At 34.4% G+C, this 22,845-nt stretch overlaps 2 protein-coding genes across 23 annotated transcripts in view; both read left to right on the top strand.

The window, feature by feature from the left end:
* The window catches only part of LOC143903155 (uncharacterized), a 368,826-nt gene that overhangs the window by 331,806 nt on the left and 14,175 nt on the right, over positions 1-22,845 (top strand). For 15 of the 22 annotated variants that reach the window (XR_013258624.1, XM_077416603.1, XM_077416601.1 and 12 more), the window contains one exon: positions 6,006-7,197. The exons of 3 other annotated variants lie outside the window; for them this stretch is intronic. Coding sequence is in view for 18 of the 19 variants with exons in the window: in XM_077416603.1 (XP_077272729.1) it covers positions 6,006-7,197 (1,192 nt within the window). In the remaining variant the exon portion in view is untranslated. Of the gene's footprint in view, positions 1-6,005; positions 7,198-7,275; positions 8,556-22,845 lie in introns of those variants that run through there. 4 more of the 22 variants (XM_077416605.1, XM_077416604.1, XM_077416609.1 and 1 more) reach the window with 3 other exon arrangements.
* On the top strand, positions 16,030-20,651 carry LOC143903161 (uncharacterized). The gene is made up of 9 exons (XM_077416629.1): positions 16,030-16,476; positions 16,580-16,634; positions 16,724-16,855; positions 17,059-17,241; positions 17,436-17,619; positions 17,814-18,004; positions 18,189-18,372; positions 18,567-18,757; positions 18,942-20,651. The coding sequence occupies exons 4-9, from the start codon at positions 17,092-17,094 to the stop codon at positions 18,981-18,983; spliced, it is 942 nt and encodes a 313-aa protein (XP_077272755.1). The 5' UTR covers positions 16,030-16,476; positions 16,580-16,634; positions 16,724-16,855; positions 17,059-17,091; the 3' UTR covers positions 18,984-20,651.

Genomic DNA, 22,845 nt, shown 5'->3' with positions numbered 1-22,845 from the left:
ACTGAGACATATGGTAATATTTTTTGCAATAACACATAGTTGACTAGTTGACTAAGTTGACTAAATAATACTAACAATAAGATGGAAATATCGATTTTTAGGTCAACGGTAAATTGACAAATATTAATCCAACCAAAACCAATGGTCGAATTGTGACGACAATGATAGTCAATTGTAATCGATTATAAAATAAAGTCTTTCTCGTTAATCTCTCTCAATTATTAGCGGAAGAAAAATATACTTTTCTGTAAAAAAAAAAAATATTTCTTTTACTTTGATTTCTTTGAAATGTCATATCTATAAGTATAATCGCTCATTCCAAATCTATATATATAAAGGAAGATGTCCTGACTGACTGACTCACTCACACACTCATCAACGCCCAGCCCAAACCCCTGAACCGAATTTTTACCAAAAGTATATAAAATGGGGGTAGAATTTTCCGGGGAGTGCCACTATGTGTATAGTTTTTTGTTACCGATTTTCTGGACACCGGTTTTTCTAATTTCTCTAATTTTTCGGGAAATAATTCACCGAATTTCAAAGAATTGTAGATCAAACAGTGGTAGAATTTTCCGGGGAGTGCTATAAAGTATATAATTTTTTGTTACCAATCTTTTTGGGAACCGGTATTCGACATTTTTTCATTTTTTTCGGAAAATAATTGACCGAATTTCAAAGAAATATATACGAAACAGGAGTAGAATTTCCCGGGGAGTGTCATAATGTGTATAGTTTTTTGTTACCGATTTTCTGAAAATTGGTTTTTTTAATTTTTTTTAATTTTCGGAAAATAATTGACCGAATCTCAAAGAATTGTATATGAAACGGGGGTATAATTTTCCGGGAAATGTTATAAAGTGTATAATTTTTCGTTACCGATTTTTTTGGAAACCGGTATCAGAAATTTTTCAAATTTTTCGGGAATTAATTGACCGAATCTCAAAAAATTATATATGAAGTGGGGGTAGAATTTCCCGGAGAGTGCTATAAACTGTATAGTTTTTCGTTACCGATCTTTTTGGAAATCGGTATCCGAAAGTAGTATTGACTGTGAAATTTAATAACGTCAAACGTGGCACTAAATAAGTTTTCACTAAATAATTAATTGCTTGCGACAGTCACGAATTGAAGTGACTGATTTATCAGTTTTGACATATAATATGTGAAAGCAGCAACTTTAGAACATAACACAGACAAATGACATAGATACTACGCGGCGCATCGTCGTATATTTTCGCGTTATTAAGATTCAACATCGACCTCTATATCTAGGGCAGCGACATTATCCTTTGGTTTACCCTTGAAACTTGGTGACATTTATGAGTATATGTTCGGCTCAGAAATTCGAGTTCAGAAGTTCGAGCCGAACATATACTCATAATTGTCACCAAGTTTCAAGTTAATCGGCTTCTCACATTCTATATAGATAAGTTGATAATTTCACTCAGTATATGTCAGTTGTTAGTAAATGTCAAAAGAAATATATGGAAAAAGAAATATATAGAAATGGAAAGTAATCTAAAGAAAATGGATATTGAGGAAGGAAAATAAGGGTAAAAAATTAAAAAAATCTATATATAAAAATGAATGTACTCTTAAAAATTTATGCACTCTTAAACTATTCGACTGGTTTTGAAAGTATTGTATATGAAGTAGGGGTAGAATTTTTCGGGGACTGCCATGATGTGTATAATTTTTCGTTACCAATTTTTTTGGAAATAGGTATCAGAAATTTTTCCAACTTTTTGAGAATTAATTGACCGAATCGCAAAGAATTATATATGAAGTAGGGGTAGAATTTTACGGGGAACGCCATAATGTATACAGTTTTTGTTACCGATTTTTTTGGAAACGAGTTTTTTTAATTTTTTTATTTTTTCGGGAAATAATTGATGATTGAATCTCAAAGAATTATACATAAAATAGGGATAAAATTTCCCGGGAAATGCTATAAAGTGTACTATTTATTGTTACCAATTTTTTTGGAAACCGGTTCCAAATGACCAAATCTCAAAGAATTGTATATAAAAACAGGGAGGGAAAGAAAGAGGGGGGGAGAGAGAGAGAGGGAGGGAGATAAAGAGAGGAGTAAAGGGATAGAGGGAGAGAAGAAGAGAGGGAAAAAGAGAGAGAAAGAGAGAGAAAGAGAAAAAGAGGGGAGGGGGAGAGAGAGAGAGAGGGAGAGAGATATTATTTGCGTGTTTTACTACATATGTTCTCCGGGGCGAAGCCCGGGTAACCAGCTAGTATTATATATATATAGAACAAAAATTGTACAGACTTTCAGCCGCCATATTGAATCACTTGTTGTAAATTTTGAATTTTTATTATAGACTAGCTGGTTACCCGGGCTTCGCCCCGGAGGACATATGTAGTAAAACACGCAAATAATCTCTCTCTCCCTCTCTCTCTCTCTCTCTCTCTCTCTCTTCCCCTCCTCTTTTTTTCTCTCTCTTTCTTTCTCTCTCTTTTTCCTTTTTTTCCTCTCTCCCTCTATCCCTTTACATCTCTCTCCCTCTCCCTCCCTCTCTCTCTCTCTCCCTCTCCCCCTCTTTCTTTCCCTCCCTGTTTTTATATACAATTCTTTGAGATTTGGTCATTTGGAACCGGTTTCCAAAAAGATTGGTAACAATAAATAGTACTTTACAGCATTTCCCGGGAAATTTTGTCCCTATTTCATGTATAATTCTTTGAGATTTAATCATCAATTATTTCCCGAAAAATTGAAAAAATTAAAAAAACGTTTCCAAAAAAATCGGTAACAAAAACTGTATACATTATGGCGTTCCCTGTAAAATTTTACCCCTACTTCATATATAATTCTTTGCGATTCGGTCAATTAATTCCCCAAAAATTGGAAAAACTTCTGATACCTATTTCCAAAAAAATTGGTAACAAAAAATTATACACATCATGGCAATCCCCGAAAAATTCTACCCTCACTTCATATACAATTCTTTGAGATTCGGTCAATTATTTCCCGAAACATTGAAAGAATTAGAAAAACCAATTTCCAAAAAATCGGTAACAAAAAATTATTCACATATTTAAAATTTGAAGGATTTAAAGGAAAAAAACAATTAAATTTTCTTTATAATGTGGACAATTCTTTAAAATTTGGTCAATTATATCCCGAAAAATTGGAAAAATTTCGGATACCGGTTCTCAAAAAAATTGGTAACACAAAACTATACAGTTTATAACACTTCCCGGGAAATTCTACCCCTGTTTTATATACAATTCTTTAAGATTTAGTCAATTATTTCCCAAAAATTGAAAAAATTCGGATACCGGTTCCCAAGAAAATCGGTAACAAAAAATTATACACATTATGGCAATCCCCGAAAAATTCTACCCCTACTTCATATACAATACTTTCAAAACCAGACGAATAGTTTAAGAGTGCATAAATTTTTAAGCGTACATTTATTTTTATATATATAGATTTTTTTAATTTTTTTACCCTTATTTTCCTTCCTCAATATCCATTTTCTTTAGATTACTTTCCATTTTCATATATTTCTTTTTCCATATATTTCTTTTGACATTTACTAACAACTGACATATACTGAGTGAAATTATCAACTTATCTATATAGAATGTGAGAAGCCGATTAACTTGAAACTTGGTGACATTTATGAGTATATGTTCGGCTCGAACTTCTGAACTCGAATTTCTGAGCCGAACATATACTCATAAATGTCACCAAGTTTCAAGGGTAAACCAAAGGATAATGTCGCTGCCCTAGATATAGAGGTCGATGTTGAATCTTAATAACGCGAAAATATACGACGATGCGCCGCGTAGTATCTATGTCATTTGTCTGTGTTATGTTCTAAAGTTGCTGCTTTCACATATTATATGTCAAAACTGATAAATCAGTCACTTCAATTCGTGACTGTCGCGAGCAATTAATTATTTAGTGAAAACTTATTTAGTGCCACCTTTGACGTTATTAAATTTCACAGTCAATACTACTTTTGGATACCGATTTCCAAAAAGATCGGTAACGAAAAACTATACAGTTTATAGCACTCTCCGGGAAATTCTACCCCCACTTCATATATAATTTTTTGCGATTCGGTCAATTAATTCCCGAAAAATTTGAAAAATTTCTGATACCGGTTTCCAAAAAAATCGGTAACGAAAAATTATACACTTTATAACATTTCCCGGAAAATTATACCCCCGTTTCATATACAATTCTTTGAGATTCGGTCAATTATTTTCCGAAAATTAAAAAAAATTAGAAAAACCAGTTTTCAGAAAATCGGTAACAAAAAACTATACACATTATGACACTCCCCGGGAAATTCTACTCCTGTTTCGTATATATTTCTTTGAAATTCGGTCAATTATTTTCCGAAAAAAATGAAAAAATGTCGAATACCGGTTCCCAAAAAGATTGGTAACGAAAAATTATACACTTTATAGCACTCCCCGGAAAATTCTACCCCTGTTTGATCTACAATTCTTTGAAATTCGGTGAATTATTTCCCGAAAAATTAGAAAAATTAGAAAAACCGGTTTCCAGAAAATCGGTAACAAAAAACTATACACATAGTGGCACTCTCCGGAAAATTCTACCCCTATTTTATATATTTTTGGTAAAAATTCGGTTCAGGGGTTTGGGCTGGGCGTTGATGAGTGAGTGAGTGAGTCAGTCAGTCAGGACATCTTCCTTTATATATATAGATTATACTATACTATGGTAAAAATTTCGGTAATTATGCATATTAATACCCCACCTGCCAATGACCTTAACCTTGACATATGTTGTCAAGGTCACTCTCTTGAGTGACCTTCAGAAGTTTTTAGCCGGCTGTCATTATTCGTTAAAAAGTTATTAACAAAAAGTTTGGAAAATATAGCAGCTACTTTGAGTATTGGAAGGCATAAACGACTAATATTACTTTTTTTTTTAAAGCAGAAAATACTTTATTTCGCGAGAAAGTCGCTGTTTTACCAAAACACAACATTTAAAGCTGTAATTTAAATTGTTGATAAATTGAAGTCTTTTTGTTAAAACAGAGAATATTTTTAAGTCAAAGATAGGTTTCGTTATTTATTTCGTCGGTCATTGCTTATTTAAATGTTATGAACAAAAAAAGTTTGATAAATATACAAGTTTGTGTCAGTGCTAAAGGAAGTAATTTGCTGATATAATATAGTACATATAGTGATGGTATATATAAATAGTACACATACGGTAGCCCCTCTCCCACAGGCAGGAGTGGGTGGGGATGGCGTTGGTTCGCGTGAAAAGTTGAAAACCTCAACTGTACAATGATAGACCTTGTTTCGCCTTATAAGCAGGGGTAGGGTGCATGAGGTGGGATGAATCTCGCTTTTCATGGAAAATACCAAAATACAAAATGCTGTCCAGAGAACCATCCACGCAAAGCGAGGTACCCCACCCCTGCTTACAGGACATAACAAGATCTATCAATGTATGGTTCGAGTTTTTCAACTTTCCACGCGAACCGAGGTCCATATATCTCCATCCACCCCCGCCTTCATGTGTACTATCTGTACACACATATTAGCAAATTACTTCCCTTATAGCACTGATACAAACTGTTATATTTCTCAGTTATATTTATTCATAACTTTTTAATAAACAACGAGCGACGGCTAAAACCTTCTAAAGGTTACAGAGAGTTAAAACATCTCAAATGTCATCGAATTCTTTCGTTATTCTTTCAACATTTTTTATTTTAAAAATGATTAAAAATCGTGAAAAAAATTTTTTAACAATAAGTTACAAAATGGTGATAGCAAGATAATGTTAATGGAACAAAAAATCTATCGACCCGGGTATTCTAATTTTTTTAAAATTAATTTTCTTGCAAAATTAGTATTTTATTTTAAATGTATCAATTTTACTTTATGATTATTTAGCTCTCCACAATTTTGATATATTATACAATTAAATATATACATATAGGTATAGTTACATATTTTTATTTTGCATGTTTTGTAACAATGAAATAATTTTTTAGCAGATATGAGGCCGAATCTAATGAATATTTGCTCAGAATGAATGCAGTTGCGCCACACAAATCTCGAGGATCTTTAAGTTCGGAATGCGAGCCATCGGTAAAGGAGGAAAGCACAAAACGTTACGTTTATACCGGTCCACCTGCGATCAGTCTGGGCAGTTGGTCGGAAAGACCCTGTGTCAACGTCCAAATCAAAACGGATATTGATTACACGTTGGGAAGAAGCAATACAACTAATGACAATAAAACCATTGTTAATATTAATAGCATGAAAAATGAAAAAGATGTTACGAACTATACCTATAGCAGCACTGGTAAGAATAACGTTACTAAGCACAAATTCAACATTGATTCTTTGACAAATGAAAATCCCGATGAATTAATCGCAAAAAAATTAATAGCGCATACGACAGCGTCGAATTTCAAATTATCAAATCGAGTTAACAAGGCATCCAATTTGACGAAAAACAAAGATAGACCCGTCGTGATGGGAGTCGAGCTGAAGAGAACTTCTGTTAAAACGAAAGAAATACTAAAAAGCGAAGATGAGAACGAAGTCGACACTACATCGATGAATTTCAAAGAATTAACAAAGACATTCGGTCAGTATGGAAACTTTAAGCAGAAACCTAAACGCTCAAATATTAATAAATCTTCAGAGGATTATCGCAATGTGCAGCAGAGCGAGATAGATAGAATCACAAACTTGAACGTTAAAGAAAACGGTTATGCCTGGTTTACAAAGGCAACCAACCAAAACAACTTTTTATTTAAAAATCAGCCCGAGACGCAAGGCGTTCAGCAAAACTCACGGCTAAAAAAATTCACATCCGTCATAGGCGTAAATGAGACGAGCCAGAATCTTGAATTACAAAGTGAAATGTCTCTCAGGTGTAACATCAACAATGCTATAAAGATTAATCCACCGATGCCGGTTGTAAAAGGATTCAAGATACACACTACTGCTGATTCTAAGATAAATAATAATCAAATGAGTCACAACGGACTATCGATGGTTGATAGCTTTAACAAGAATGTACAGTTTTCTAAACCTCAAACAATGCCGGTGATAACAGGGGTGATGCTGAAGAACGCCAACGTGGGACCCAAAACAATACCGGTCCAATTAGATCCTAGGGATATGCTATTGGAGTCCATTCGGAACTTCGGCGGACATAAAAAATTAAAAAATGTAAGTATATTAGGATGAGAGATAAAGCACTCATTGGAAGTTGTTCTTTGGAATATACAGTTGTCTTAAAATTCGCAGATACGGAGTGCAGAACGTGATTGTCTGTGCCAAAAGAAATAACTTTTTCCTTTGGCAAAATTGCGTCTGAACACTACTTTTTAAATAAAAGCAATTTGAAGCTAACGAATGAGCGTTCTAGGTTACACAGATTCAGGAACGGCATGCGCACGGCGTGCGTGGCGCGTGAGCACTCACATAATAAAAAAACATTTTCTAATTGATATCACTAACAACTGAAAGTAAAATAAGTAGATTAGATAATACATGAATAATTTTGATCCAATCATTACACCGGAAATGGTACCAATGTACTCAATAAAATCTTATTCGTAGAGCAAATATGTGCAAGTGGAAGGTCTGAATTTCGAGCAAATGCTTTAAAATATTTAATCGGCCCTTTTTAGACCGATCGGAAGCCGTGTATCAATGTTACAGCAGTGTACATGGCTTCCGATAAGTTGAAAATTTATTGCCTGTGTTATTCCCTGTTCCTGTTGCCTGTACCTTTGTATTGTGAATCCAGCTTTAGATATCGTGCATAGTTCTGATTAAATCTTTAGCGAAATAGTAAAGAACAGCGTATACGCTCACGCGCCATGCACGCCGTGCGCGTGCCGCTCTTGAGTCATGCGTAACTTAGAGCGCGCTCATTCGTTAGCTTCAAATTGCTCTTATTTAAAAAGTTGTTTCTTTGGCAGACAATCACTTCGTATCCCCAAATTCTGGGCACCCTGTATACAGGATATCCTATTTTAATTGCTCCAGGCAAATATTTCGAAAAATGTGAAAATTAATTGAAATAGAAAAAAGTTTCCCAGCAAATATACAGAATATAACTGCTGAGTAATATAAGACTAAATATAACGGATGTTATACATTTTTAAGGGGATCCTATAGCGAAGGCCGAACTTTCTCAATGTCAATAATGTCAACATTTTTAATCTTGTTTTCTCTATATCTGTCCTTGTATAACAATAGTAATCTGTCCTTGTTCGATCGCTGCACCATCTACCGCTACACGCAATACTGCTTATACTATCAACCTGCATGTGCTTTTGCACGTATAAAAGTTAAAAGCATGACACTTTTTTTCTAAACTTCTATCGTAGTTGTAATTGCACGATATTTTGTTCTTTAATGTTTTCCCTAGAGGCTAATAGTATTTCATTTTGTATATATAAACTGCAGTATTTTTGTATAAGCAAATATTGTCGTCAGTGACAGCTCTATGTGCCCAAATTTTTAATTTTTTTTTGTTCTTGATGTAAAACCGACACTAGCCTTCTACATTTTTTTACGTACTTTAATTCTGATTAAATCTTTTACATTTCCGTAAAGCCAATTAAAAGTGGTTTACATTTAAATAAATGTCGGTAATTACAGCCACTATATAGGATTTCCTTAACGTTGAAGTTGTTTATATTTATTTATAACTACAATAATTCTGTTTTAAAATTGTTATATTGTTTTATTGTTTTTTACCGTGATTATAACAGTATAACAGCAACACAACTTAAATATATCATGTTATATAGTGATAACTAGCTCTTGTACGATAGATAACTTCACGTATATTATCTCGACTCGAATGTTCTCTGTCCAAGCACCACGAAATCAGAATGTCGTCGCGTAAGGCTCACGGGAATTAAAAAAACTCGGAAAAGGATGTTAAAATAGAAAAAACTTTAATAAAACTGATAATGAATACTGATACAAGGAATACTCGCGGTTACTCGCACACACACGGGCCTCGCCCCTTCGCTCGGAATCCTTTCACGTCTCACTCTCTCGAGTTCCCTCGATCGACTCTCCCTTCTCCCGCGCTCACACACACTTCCTCAACTCTTACGCTCGCTCGCTCATTGGCTCTCGCCGTTTCGCTCTGTTATTGGCTACTGCAATTGTACGCACATCTCTCTATCACTCTCACTCAATACTCGCTCGTTATCAATAGCAATTGTATTTTATGTATTATGTCTAGGTTATATACAATTTGTTACATGCAAATATTGGATTATCACCGTTATATGGTATCTTTTTTTCTACATAAAATATGGCGAACGATGGTATAAGAACGGTGTATAAATTACAGTACGGCACAACGTGTATCGGTTGTATCGTGAAGTCCACTCTTGTAATAAAGTGTTACACTTTTGAATTGATAGTATAATTACTGTTATTATAATAACAATTCTTTCCACTAAAATATTATTACTATAAAACATCATGATAATAGGGGAATAAATTAAAAAATACACGTTATATTATACTGTAATAGGAGATACAGATAGGACTATTTAATTAATATACAGGATGTAACAGATAGCCCGTATCAAGCGTTTTTTTTTAATGCGCATTTTCTTGGAAAATGTTCCATACAAAAGTTACGAGATATTTTATATTTTATGTCTAAATGTAATGTCAGAATAAAGTATAAAATATCTCGTAAACTATTAATTTTTTGGTAACTCTACCTTAATACTTTTATACGCAGAATAATTAACAAGTAAAAAAATAGTGCAAATTAGAAATTTGCACTTGGCTTCCTCATAGAGGAAGTGATGTCTTAAGATCACGGTCTTACATACAGGTCTCTCAACTCTGATGTGTGTATGTGCCAAATTTACCGAAATTTCTATAACTCCAGAACTAATTAACCAAATCTTAACGAATTGTATATGAAATAAGGGTAGAATTTTCCGGGGAGTACTATAGAATGTATAGTTTTTTGTTACCGATTTTCTGGAAACCGTTTTTTTTCTAATTCTTGAGTAAAAAAATTAAAAAAAATTGGTTTTCAGAAAATAGATAACGAAAAACTATATACTTTATAGTACTCCCCGGAAAATTTCCCCTTATTTCATATACAATTCGTTAAGATTTGGTTAATTAGTTCTGGAGTTATAGAAATTTCGGTAAATTTGACACATACATACACACATACACACATACACACATACACACATACATACACACATACCGACATTTTTTAAAATAGCGATTTTTCGACGTTTTAGAACATTCTGAACACATTGGCAAAAGCAACTAAAAAAATTTTTTTTACGAAAACAAAGCTTGCTCTATGAGGAAGCAAAAGAATCATGTTATGTAAAAAAATCATGCAATTTCATTTAAAAAAGTGGCGATGACCTTTATGTGACCTTAAAAAATTGATTTTTTTGAAAATTGATTTTACCATTATTTGGGTCCCTTAAAACAACTTTTGTATAGAACATTTTCCAAGAAAAAGCGCATTTTTTTAAAAATGCCTGATACGGACGGTTTGTTACATTCTGTATATTTATATGTAGGTATATAGACATCAAAATTCATTTCTCTTGAAAGTTATGGTTCCGCGACAATGTAATCATATAAAAATTCAGGTTAAAATTCGCGATTATAATTGAAATATAAAATAGAAAATAAGCTAAAATAATAATAAGACTAAAGATGTTAAGATAGAAACAATTTAAAAAATATTCAGTAAACTTTCAAGATTCAATCAAGAGACACGGTAGTGTCTCGCGCCAAGTACACGCGGAGCGAGATCGACCGTGACTCTTTTACGCGACGCGACGGGTTGCAAGTACCCGAGATGTTGAGATCTCGATAACGAGTGAACGGATCAAGTTCTAAGTAGGCTTGATCGATAGCTTGGGGTCCAATTAGGGGGGGGTTTCTCTCATAATATTCCGCTACGTGCCCTACGAGCGGAGATATTGCGACGCAATGTCCAAATGCGAAAATTTATTTTTAAGATACGTCGTCTCCGTCAACCGCTTTTCTTTATAACATACATGTAACAAACAGAGAACGTCACTTTCACTTTTTCGACACTGGCGGCTAGCGGCGTTAGTGTCGCAGTGCAGTGCAGTGCAGACAGTGCGTTCGTTTAGAGCGCTATCCTGTCAGTCAGTTCATCATCTGATCAGTTAAGGGTCGACAGGAGTAAGAGTGGAGACCTCTGTCGGCCGGTCAGGAATTACGGATTCGTTTTTCCCAAAGTTTAGCCTAATTAATTAACGAATCTCATTTTACTTATGCTCGTTTTAATCAGTAAGATCAGCCGCAAGCTGGTACAGAGCCGGATTTTGGAAAAAGGATCGAAATAAAATTTATAATAAATGTGGGGAAACGTGCAGCTAGACACGGGTCAGGTTGGGTCAGCTGCGAGTCCGTATTTTATTTATAATAAATTTTTAAGAGCCAAAATGCAAAATCCGGCTCTGTACCAGCTTGCGGCTGATCTTACTGATTAAAATGAGCCTAATTTTAATGAGATTCATTACGTAATTAGGCTAAACTTTGGGACAAACGATTCTCACTAGTAAGAGCAACTTATGGGGAATTTCCGTGGTAACATACTGACAAGGGCTGTGTTCAGAGGTGCCAATGGTGCTGTTTGCCCGCTGCCTGCGCGCCTGGTGGGGACACGCACACAGCTGACGGAGCCGTGTACGTGTGCGCTGGGCCGGCTGGGCGCTCGGCGGCGACTCGGCGCGGCTCGGCCAGCTTCGGGCGGGTAGAAGAGCGCATACATAAGCATAACCATATAGCCATGCCATAGCCGGTCCGAAAGTCGGCGTATGCGTTCATATGCGTTAGGGTTGGTTTATAATAGCCGTAACCGTTAATTTAAACCGTAATCTTTAAGAAATTGACCAATCACAGTCGATTATTCTTCTCACATTCGACTGTGATTGATCAATTTCTTAAAGATTACGGCTTAAATCAATGGTTACGGCTATTATAAATCAACCCTTAGCGCGTCGGCTGACTTGGCTCGTCTGTTATGTCTCGCGTATCCCTTCTGATGTTGATTTATGAATAAAATATATATTATTACATTGCATATGACAATAAAATATCCCTTCCCACACTAGGCGTGAAACACTATCGTGTGTCTCTTATTTAAAAGTAATGAAATTAATAACAAAAAATGTTAGTAAAATTGATCAAAAAATTACATAAATAATATTTAATAAAACTATATTATCTTTATTTTGAAAATAAACTTTATAAAAGAAATAAAGAACAGAAAAAGCGTAAATAATAGAAATCCACTCTTGGCCAATATGTACGCTCTCTTCTAAAAAAAAATCATGTTATTAATGTAGAAAATAAATTATTGTTAACACAAGAAAAGTGAAATAAAACATTAAATTATATATTGTTTGTTTTAGAAATATTGTTTTGATAGTATAATTCCTTCGCTAATGCAAATACATGTAATATAAAATTTAAAAAAGGAATAATTATTTGTGCAACAATATGATAAATTTTTTGTAATATTTGTTCTCAAATATATGCATGGACAACGTATATTGTTGCTCAACGGAAACCGCGAGAAGGTGGTGGTCTCTTATTCCGTCAAGAGGAAATGTAAAAATTGTTTTCTTTAATATAAAAAAAAACAATTCTTTACATTTCCTACGAATACAGATAGAACAAAGAAAGAGAGAGAGAGAGAGAGAGACATACAATTGGTATAAAGGATAGACATAAAAAAATATAAAAGGGTAGACAAAAATATACAGGACAGAACATAGAAAAAGAAAAAATATTAAAAGAGTATTAGTTTTAATTTACACGATTTATAATTCACGACAGTTTGTGACAAAATTGCATATATAAAAAACATTCAAAAAATTAGAGGTACATGTAAAAAAATATATACAGATACAGACATATGTATAGCATACATACATTAATTATACATCTTCAAATGTTCTCTAGATTACAAAATACAAAACATAACAAATAGAATTATATAATTCTTTTGACGTGAATTATATTAGATTGTCTAAAGTAACCTTTACACTAGAAATACCAAATAATTTTCTACCGTTTCAATTTTTAAAAGTAATGTTACATTAATTATGTTAAACATCGAATAATTTTTTTATTATAATCTACATTTTTTACTTTTACAATAAAAAACAGGATATTAAAAAATAGAAACGGTTGAAAATAGCTTTTGGTATTTCTAGTGTTTAATCGAAAAAAAAAGCACATGTTTTATTTATTATAATACTGAAAATAATAACATATTTATAGCAAAAATATTTCAGAAATCATCCAAACTATTACGACAACTACAGCCAATTTTTGAAATTAACAAAAAAAATATGTTATAATAAAATCAAAATCAATATAAATAATGTTATTACAAAAAAAACAGATATAAAACTTAATTTATAACCACGGATTACATACACATATATACATATATGTATTTAATAAAATAATAATATATGTATATATATTTCTTCCACATTTTTTACACAATTTAAAATAGAAAAAGTTGTTTGATTTTGCCAAGGGAAACATTCTATAGGAATGTCGTACTTAAAAGTACAATTTTGTGCAAAATTATGTACAGCTGTTTAAAAAAACAACGTTTTAAAGGACTGTGTCATTCAAAACCCGTTTTTATCTTGAAAAACTAACATGAAATACGTACATTACGTCCGTACATTCAACGTACTCGTCAAATAATAATTTATTTTCCTCTTTACCAATGACTATTTTAAACATTTTGTACAATATATTGTAATACAGGCCGTAGAGCTGTGTTCCGAAATTGACTGCCAGTGCTGAAAATCTGTAGCATGTGACGTGACCTATATATTTTTAGTACTGGCAGTTTCGAAACACGACCAAAAGTGACATAATTTATATTATATTATTTATTATATTTCTTTATTTGACAATTGCATAAAATATATAAATGTAACGTCTAAACATACGTACACACCACCCGTAAGAATGTTATATATTAGTACATATTATTTCCGAAAAGTTAGAATTTTGGCACCAGTTTCCAGTAAATCGGTCCATTAATAAATGAGTAGTTCGCAGTAAGTCAGACAGACAAACAGACATTATGAATATTTTAGAACCGATATCCCAAAAAATCGGTAATGATGCGCGGTTCTCAAAATACGTCTACGGTCTAAGTTAGAGTATCATAAAATAGTATACCAAATTAGGTTGATTTAATTTCAAAACTGTATAGATTTGCATAGCGGACAAACACATACATTCATTTATATAGAGATAGAGATAAAAATATGATTTTATTACAATTACTTATATGTATTTCTTGTGCTAATAATATAATAATTTTTAACAAGTATAATCGCTTATCCATTCTTATTAGTAAGCTCAATTTTTTTTAAATGTCTGGATGCAAATTTAGTAGCTTCGATCACTGCTTTTTCTATATACGTCCCAAAATCTTGTGACGCATGTGTAGATTTCATACTGGCAATTAACATGGATTTGAATCCTTTAATAGGTCCTTGATTTGCATTAAAAATTTGTGGAACGACATCCATCCAGATTTGTACATTGAATGCATTATAAACTATCTCCTATATAGTTCCTAATAACTTTTTTCGTTTTTTTTGTTGCTTGCCTATTTATTTTCATACAAATAAAATGAATTATGTTTTACATCATTCATTTATATTACAAGGAAAAAAATTATTAGAAGTGCAAGAAATGCAGTAACTCTTTACATACATTATAATTAGTTATGCAGGAAATGAATGAAAACATAGATGAATTTTGTGTTTTGCTAATATATTTAGAAAATCCACAATAAACTTGAATGATTTATTATCAAAATGATTTTATATACAATTTTATATACAATTTTATATACAATTATACATACAGTCGAAGTAATTATAAATTTTCAACACCAAACTCCTTGGCATTATTATCTCAATGGTAAGATTAAAGTGAATAATGCTATAAATATATCTGTCATATTCTCTGTGATTAAAATATGATGTAACTTGAAAATAATATCTATTTTATATATTATAGGTAAATGAGTTATAAATAAAAATTCCAAAACTACAAAATTTAATAATAGAAAAGCAGTAAACATCAATAAGATATTAAATAGTACCAATGAAGTCGGTATTATATTGGATAAGACTGTGTGCTCTATGCATTAGGTGGCCGCAGAGAGGTGCAGTATCTCAACATACATGCAAGACATAAATGAAAACCTAAATGAATTTTGTGTTTTGCTGATGTATTTAAAAAATCCACAATAAACTAGAATGATTTATCAAAATGATTTTATATCAGCGGTGCACATGTACTTTTGTTGTTAAAATTTTGCATCAGCAAATATTGAGAGCCTGATGTATTTAAAAATTAGATGGATAATAATGTTGATTAAACACTCCGTTTTTTTTTTTTTTTTTTTAATGTTATAAAACTTTATTTCATATTATACGAAAATATTTCACAATAAGTTTTATTTTTGTAATATATTATATGTAAGTGTTATATCACATATATGTCATAATATATATATATATATATATATATATATATATATATATACATATTTATTGCAAAGTGTTCTCGTATAATAATATGTTTAATCATTTATTTAACATTTCTGATATTGTTGTATTTGAGAGAGTGACTATAGAAACTAGCAAGTAAAAAAGTCGTTATTTTATTTTTCTTTTAATTTTTTTAAATATATATATATATATATATATGTATATATAATGACATATATGTGATATTACTTACATATAATATTACAGAAATAAGACTTATTGTGAAATAATTTCGTATAATGTTAAAATAAAGTTTTATAACATTAAAAAAAAAAAACGGAGTGTTTATCAACATTATTATTCATCTAATTTTTTAATACATCAGAATCTCAATATTTGCTGCAAAATTTTAACAACAAAAGTACGTGTGCACCGCTGATATAAAATCATTTTGATAAATCATTCTAGTTTATTGTAAATTTTCTAAATACATCAGCAAAACACAAAATTTATCTAAAGCGGGTGCTTGTTGGCCTTGGTACGTTACTGCCTTCTGCTACGGACGGCTAGAAAGCATTTTTCAGGCTGTATTGCTAAAGCGGGGAGCACGCGGCAACGCCGCACAGACGCGGCAACGCCGCAGTCTTAGCATATGTTTTTCTACCGTGCGTCCGCGTGAGCAGTTCAATGGTGTGTGTGCGTATTCACACATAAAACCAGAAGTTAGTTTCTCGACGTTGGCGACACTGAAACGAAGTTTTGTATTGTCACCGCGCGAGGTCTCCAACATCAATTCGGAGTTTGGCCGTGACTCCTGTCGACCCTTAACCTATCTCGATCGATCGAGAGACACGGTAGTACGCGCGGAGCGAGACCGATTGTGTGACTCTTTATTACGCGTCGCGAGGTAAGGTGCGACAACGCGCGCATACGCGCGTACGCGAAACGGCAGTAACACCGTAATCGTGCCGGCGATATACTGAATTGAATTGCTTCGTGCTTATCTAAAGATTTCGTATCCCTACATTGGGTGCGTTCAGCCGATACTTCGCTAGCCTAGCAATCGTGAGTAGTCGCTCGTTTTCGCTCGTTTCCTCTCCTTTGACCCAATGGATTAAAAGGAGAGGAAACGAGCGACTGCTCACGATTGCTAGGCTAGCGGAGTATCGGCTGAACGCACCCATCTACTATCGCTGCCGGAAAAGAAGGTTCTCTACGCTTGGCAGAAAGTGACGACTGACACGTTCGATCCCGACTTCGTTGATCGCAGAAGAGCTCAACTCGAGGTACGTTTCCGATTTGCAATTAAAAAATTTTGTGCGATGAATGATATATAGGCTACGGTCAACGTGATACAAATGCTTTGGAGCGTTCTTCTTCTCCTTCTTTCCTCATTGAAAGAAAAGAGAAAAGGAATGCTTCGAAGCATTTGTAGTGTCACGTTGACCGTAGCCATAATATCATATTAATACATTATTTTATTTTTTAGGTCAAGGATTGCCATTTAAAGCTGGTACGTTTGATGGGGCTGTCAGTATTTCTGCGCTTGTGGTTGTGCTATGCAAGCAAAACTTGCACAATCCTACAAGACGTTTATATCGTTTCTTATCAACGTTGTATGCATGTCTGTCAAGAAGCGCAAGAGCAGTGTTACAATTCTATCCAAAGAACGGTGAGAACAGGTTGTTGATATTATATATATCTTGATATATAGGCTACGGTCAACGTGATACAAATGCTCTGGAGCGTTCTTCTTCTCCTTCTTTCTTCATTGAAAGAAAAGAGAAGAGGAATGCTTCGAAGCATTTGTAGTGTCACGTTGACCGTAGCCATAATATCATATTAATACATTATTTTATTTTTTAGGACAAGGATTGCCATTTAAAGCTGGTACGTTTGATGGGGCTATCAGTATTTCTGCGCTTGTGGTTGTGCTATGCAAGCAAAACTTTGCACAATCCTACAAGACGTTTATATCGTTTCTTATCAACGTTGTATGCATGTCTGTCAAGAAGCGCAAGAGCAGTGTTACAATTCTATCCAGAGAACGGTGAGAACAGGTTGTTGATATTATATATATCTTGATATATAGGCTACGGTCAACGTGATACAAATGCTCTGGAGCGTTCTTCTTCTCCTTCTTTCTTCATTGAAAGAAAAGAGAAGAAGAATGCTTCGAAGCATTTGTAGTGTCACGTTGACCATAGCCATAATATCATATTAATACATTATTTTATTTTTTAGGTCAAGGATTGTCATTTAAAGCTGGTACGTTTGATGGGGCTGTCAGTATTTCTGCGCTTGTGGTTGTGCTATGCAAGCAAAACTTTGCACAATCCTACAAGACGTTTTATCGTTTCTTATCAACGTTGTATGCATGTCTGTCAAGAAGCGCAAGAGCAGTGTTACAATTCTATCCAGAGAACGGTGAACAGGTTGTTGATATTATATATATCTTGATATATAGGCTACGGTCAACGTGATACAAATGCTCTGGAGCGTTCTTCTTCTCCTTCTTTTTTCATTGAAAGAAAAGAGAAGAGAAATGCTTCGAAGCATTTGTAGTGTCACGTTGACCGTAGCCATAATATCATATTAATACATTATTTTATTTTTTAGGACAAGGATTGCCATTTAAAGCTGGTACGTTTGATGGGGCTATCAGTATTTCTGCGCTTGTGGTTGTGCTATGCAAGCAAAACTTTGCACAATCCTACAAGACGTTTATATCGTTTCTTATCAACGTTGTATGCATGTCTGTCAAGAAGCGCAAGAGCAGTGTTACAATTCTATCCAGAGAACGGTGAGAACAGGTTGTTGATATTATATATATCTTGATATATAGGCTACGGTCAACGTGATACAAATGCTCTGGAGCGTTCTTCTTCTCCTTCTTTCTTCATTGAAAGAAAAGAGAAGAAGAATGCTTCGAAGCATTTGTAGTGTCACGTTGACCATAGCCATAATATCATATTAATACATTATTTTATTTTTTAGGTCAAGGATTGTCATTTAAAGCTGGTACGTTTGATGGGGCTGTCAGTATTTCTGCGCTTGTGGTTGTGCTATGCAAGCAAAACTTTGCACAATCCTACAAGACGTTTTATCGTTTCTTATCAACGTTGTATGCATGTCTGTCAAGAAGCGCAAGAGCAGTGTTACAATTCTATCCAGAGAACGGTGAACAGGTTGTTGATATTATATATATCTTGATATATAGGCTACGGTCAACGTGATACAAATGCTCTGGAGCGTTCTTCTTCTCCTTCTTTTTTCATTGAAAGAAAAGAGAAGAGGAATGCTTCGAAGCATTTGTAGTGTCACGTTGACCGTAGCCATAATATCATATTAATACATTATTTTATTTTTTAGGTCAATATGTATAACCGTATCGTATATAATTATATTGTATAATCAGAACCGTTTGCCACCAGTGTCGAAAAAGTGAAAGTGACGTTTCTGATTATGACGTCATCATATAAGACGTCGGCGTTAGAAGTATATACGTATTCGTATCTTAAAAATAAATTTTCACATTTGGACTTTGCGTCGCAATATCTCCGCTCGTAGGGCACGCAGCGGAATATTATGAGAGAAACCCCCCCCCCCCCAATTGGACCTCAAGCTATCGATCAAGCCTACTTAGAACTTGATCCGTTCACTCATCGTTATCGAGATCTCAACATCTCGGGTACTCGCAACCCGTCGCGTCGCGTAAAAGAGTCACGGTCTTAATAATTTATTAAAGGATACATTTTTAAATTGGGGTCCGTTATATGGAAAAACATGCCAATTTTGTGCAGGAAATCTAGTATTTAGAAATGAATTAATGTTGACGAAAGAAATAGTTATCATTCATTTAATTTTGTTCTCGTCACAGGATAATAAATTAGTGAAAATACCACAGACATTTAATTTAACTGGCATATCAACAACTAAAATATCGATAGCGAAACAGCAGTATAAAGTAATGAATACTATATTTCATCAGGGTACATCTATTGAAGATGGTCATTATACAAGTATGTGTAGAGAAAAGACATTTTGGATTGAATTTGATGATGGAAAAATTATAGAAAATAAACGATGGCCTACAGGTGCTAAAGGTCTTTATATATTATTTTTGGAAAAAGTTGGTAAGAAATAATTTATACAAGCAACGTAATATACATGCATATTTTACATAAAAGCAATGTCCGGCAATATGTATATATATATATTTACAACTTCAGACACATTTCTTTATAAGATGTAATTTTTTTCTGTTAAGATTAAGATGCGTAACACTACAAAAAGGCGTGATATCCGTACAAAATTACCTTTTTCAAAAAAAAAGGTAAAAAAAGGCGCCAAGTACACGCATAGTAGTACATATGTTTTATGTTGTTACCTCGAAAAAAACAAAATGGTAGTATTATACCTCGAAATAACATCCTGTACATACTGTTTATACAATGCGTAATACTACAAAAAGGCGTGATATCCGTACAAAATTACCTTTTTTAAAAAAAGGTAAAAAAATGCGCCAAGTACACGCATAGTAGTATATATGTATTATGTTGTTACCTCGAAAAAAACAAAGTGGTAGTATTATACCTCGAAATAACACCCTGTACATACTGTTTATACAATGCGTAATATTACAAAAAGGCGTGATATCTGTACAAAATTACCTTTTTTAAAAAAAAGGTAAAGAAAGGCGCCAAGTACACGCATAGTAGTGTATATGTTGTTACCTCGAAAAAAAAAAACAGTGGTACTATTATACCTAAAAAAAATCTAAGTAACAAGTGGTAGACGTAATCTTTGTATTTCGAAAAATCTTGAAAAAACCTAAGCAGTAGTATCTTTACCTCGAAAAAACCGAAGTAACAAGTGGTAGACGTAATCTTTGTATGTATTTCGATAAATCTCGAAAAAACCTAAGCAGTAGTATCTTTACCTCGAAAAAACCGAAGTAACAAGTGGTAGACGTAATCTTTGTATCTCGAAAAATCTCGAAAAAACTAAACAGTAGTATTTTTATTTCCAAATATGTTGTTACCTTGAAAAAAAAACAGTGGTAGACGTGGTAGTATTATACCTCAAAAAAATCTAAGTAACAAGTGGTAGACGTAATCTTTTTATCTTGAAAAATCTCGAAAAAACCTAAACAGTAGTATTTTTATTTCCAAAAAATTATTACTCAAGTGATACACATCACAAAATTACGTTACCTTATGAAAAATGAGTCGCGCTTCAAGTGATCTATTATTTTATTACAATTACAAAAAAGAAATGATATCTCTTTTTAAATTACAGCGCCAATTACAGAGAACATACACTGAGAAAAAAAATGTGTCAATCCCAAGAAATATTTAGTCCGATACGTTTAGCTAAACATTTTAGTTAGTTAACTAAACATTAATTGAATTAATTAATTCTTGATTAAAAAAACGAAATAAATTGTTGAAACAATTAATATTTACTTAACTAACTAAAATGTTTAGTTGAACGTATCGAACTAAATATTTCTTGGAATTAACAATTTTTTTTCTCAGTGTATTTTTCGAGATACAAAGATTACCTCTACCACTTGTTACTTAGGTTTTTTTGAGGTACAATATTACCACTGCTTTTCTTCGATTAGAATAAAAGATTGAATCATGAAGAATTACACAGAGGTAACAGTACAAAATACAAATATTTTATTAAAATATTTAAATCCAACAAAGAAATACAAGGTATTTAAATACAAAGTTTATATATGTATTTTAAAAGATTTAATTGCATCGCAAAGAATTACAGAGGTAACAGTACAAAAAATAAAAATATTTTATTAAATAACATAAATTTTTCTTGTCAAAAACTTGGCGCTGCTAGAGAGAGAAAGAGAGAGAGACCTTTTATCCTATACTTAATCATAAGCCGCATTATTCGAAAGAGAAAGAGACCTTTTACAAATGTAAATATTACTCATTCTATACTTATTCTATACTTATTCTATACTTTTAATTCTAATCGCTTTAAAAATATAAACTTATCCTAACTTATCCTATACTTAATTATAAGCCGTCATTCACCGTCACACACACACACGCACGCACGCACGCACGCACGCACGCACGCACGCACGCACGCACGCACGCACGCACGCACGCACGCACGCACGCACGCACGCACGCACGCACGCACGCACGCACGCACGCACGCACGCACGCACGCACGCACGCACGCACGCACGCACGCACGCACGCACGCACGCACGCACGCACGCACGCACGCACGCACGCACGCACGCACGCACGCACGCACGCACGCACGCACGCACGCACGCACGCACGCACGCACGCACGCACGCACGCACGCACGCACGCACGCACGCACGCACGCACGCACGCACGCACGCACGCACGCACGCACGCACGCACGCACGCACGCACGCACGCACGCACGCACGCACGCACGCACGCACGCACGCACGCACGCACGCACGCACGCACGCACGCACGCACGCACGCACGCACGCACGCACGCACGCACGCACGCACGCACGCACGCACGCACGCACGCACGCACGCACGCACGCACGCACGCACGCACGCACGCACGCACGCACGCACGCACGCACGCACGCACGCACGCACGCACGCACGCACGCACGCACGCACGCACGCACGCACGCACGCACGCACGCACGCACGCACGCACGCACGCACGCACGCACGCACGCACGCACGCACGCACGCACGCACGCACGCACGCACGCACGCACGCACGCACGCACGCACGCACGCACGCACGCACGCACGCACGCACGCACGCACGCACGCACGCACGCACGCACGCACGCACGCACGCACGCACGCACGCACGCACGCACGCACGCACGCACGCACCAGGCTGACCTAATTTTGAGGTCTAGCTAGCAGCGCCAAGTTTTTTGACAAGAAAAATTTATGTTATTTGATAAAATATTTTTATTTTTTGTACTGTTATCTCTGTAATTTTTTGCGATGCGATTAAATCTTTTAAAATACATTTATAAACTTTGTATTTAAATACCTTGTATTTCCTTGTTGGATTTAAATATTTTAATAAAATATTTGTATTTTGTACTGTTACCTCTGTGTAATTCTTCATGATTCAATCTTTTATTCTAATCGAAGAAAAGCAGTGGTAATTTTGTACCTCAAAAAAACCTAAGTAACAAGTGGTAGAGGTAATCTTTGTATCTCGAAAAATACACTGAGAAAAAAAATTGTTAATTCCAAGAAATATTTAGTTCGATACGTTC

Source organism: Temnothorax americanus, unplaced genomic scaffold, assembly GCF_048541705.1.
Source record: "Temnothorax americanus isolate GAGA-0224 unplaced genomic scaffold, ASM4854170v1 Scaffold44, whole genome shotgun sequence".
Lineage (NCBI taxonomy): Eukaryota > Metazoa > Arthropoda > Insecta > Hymenoptera > Formicidae > Temnothorax > Temnothorax americanus.
Note: the sequence above shows the minus strand (reverse complement) of the source record. Positions and strands in the feature narration are given on the sequence as shown.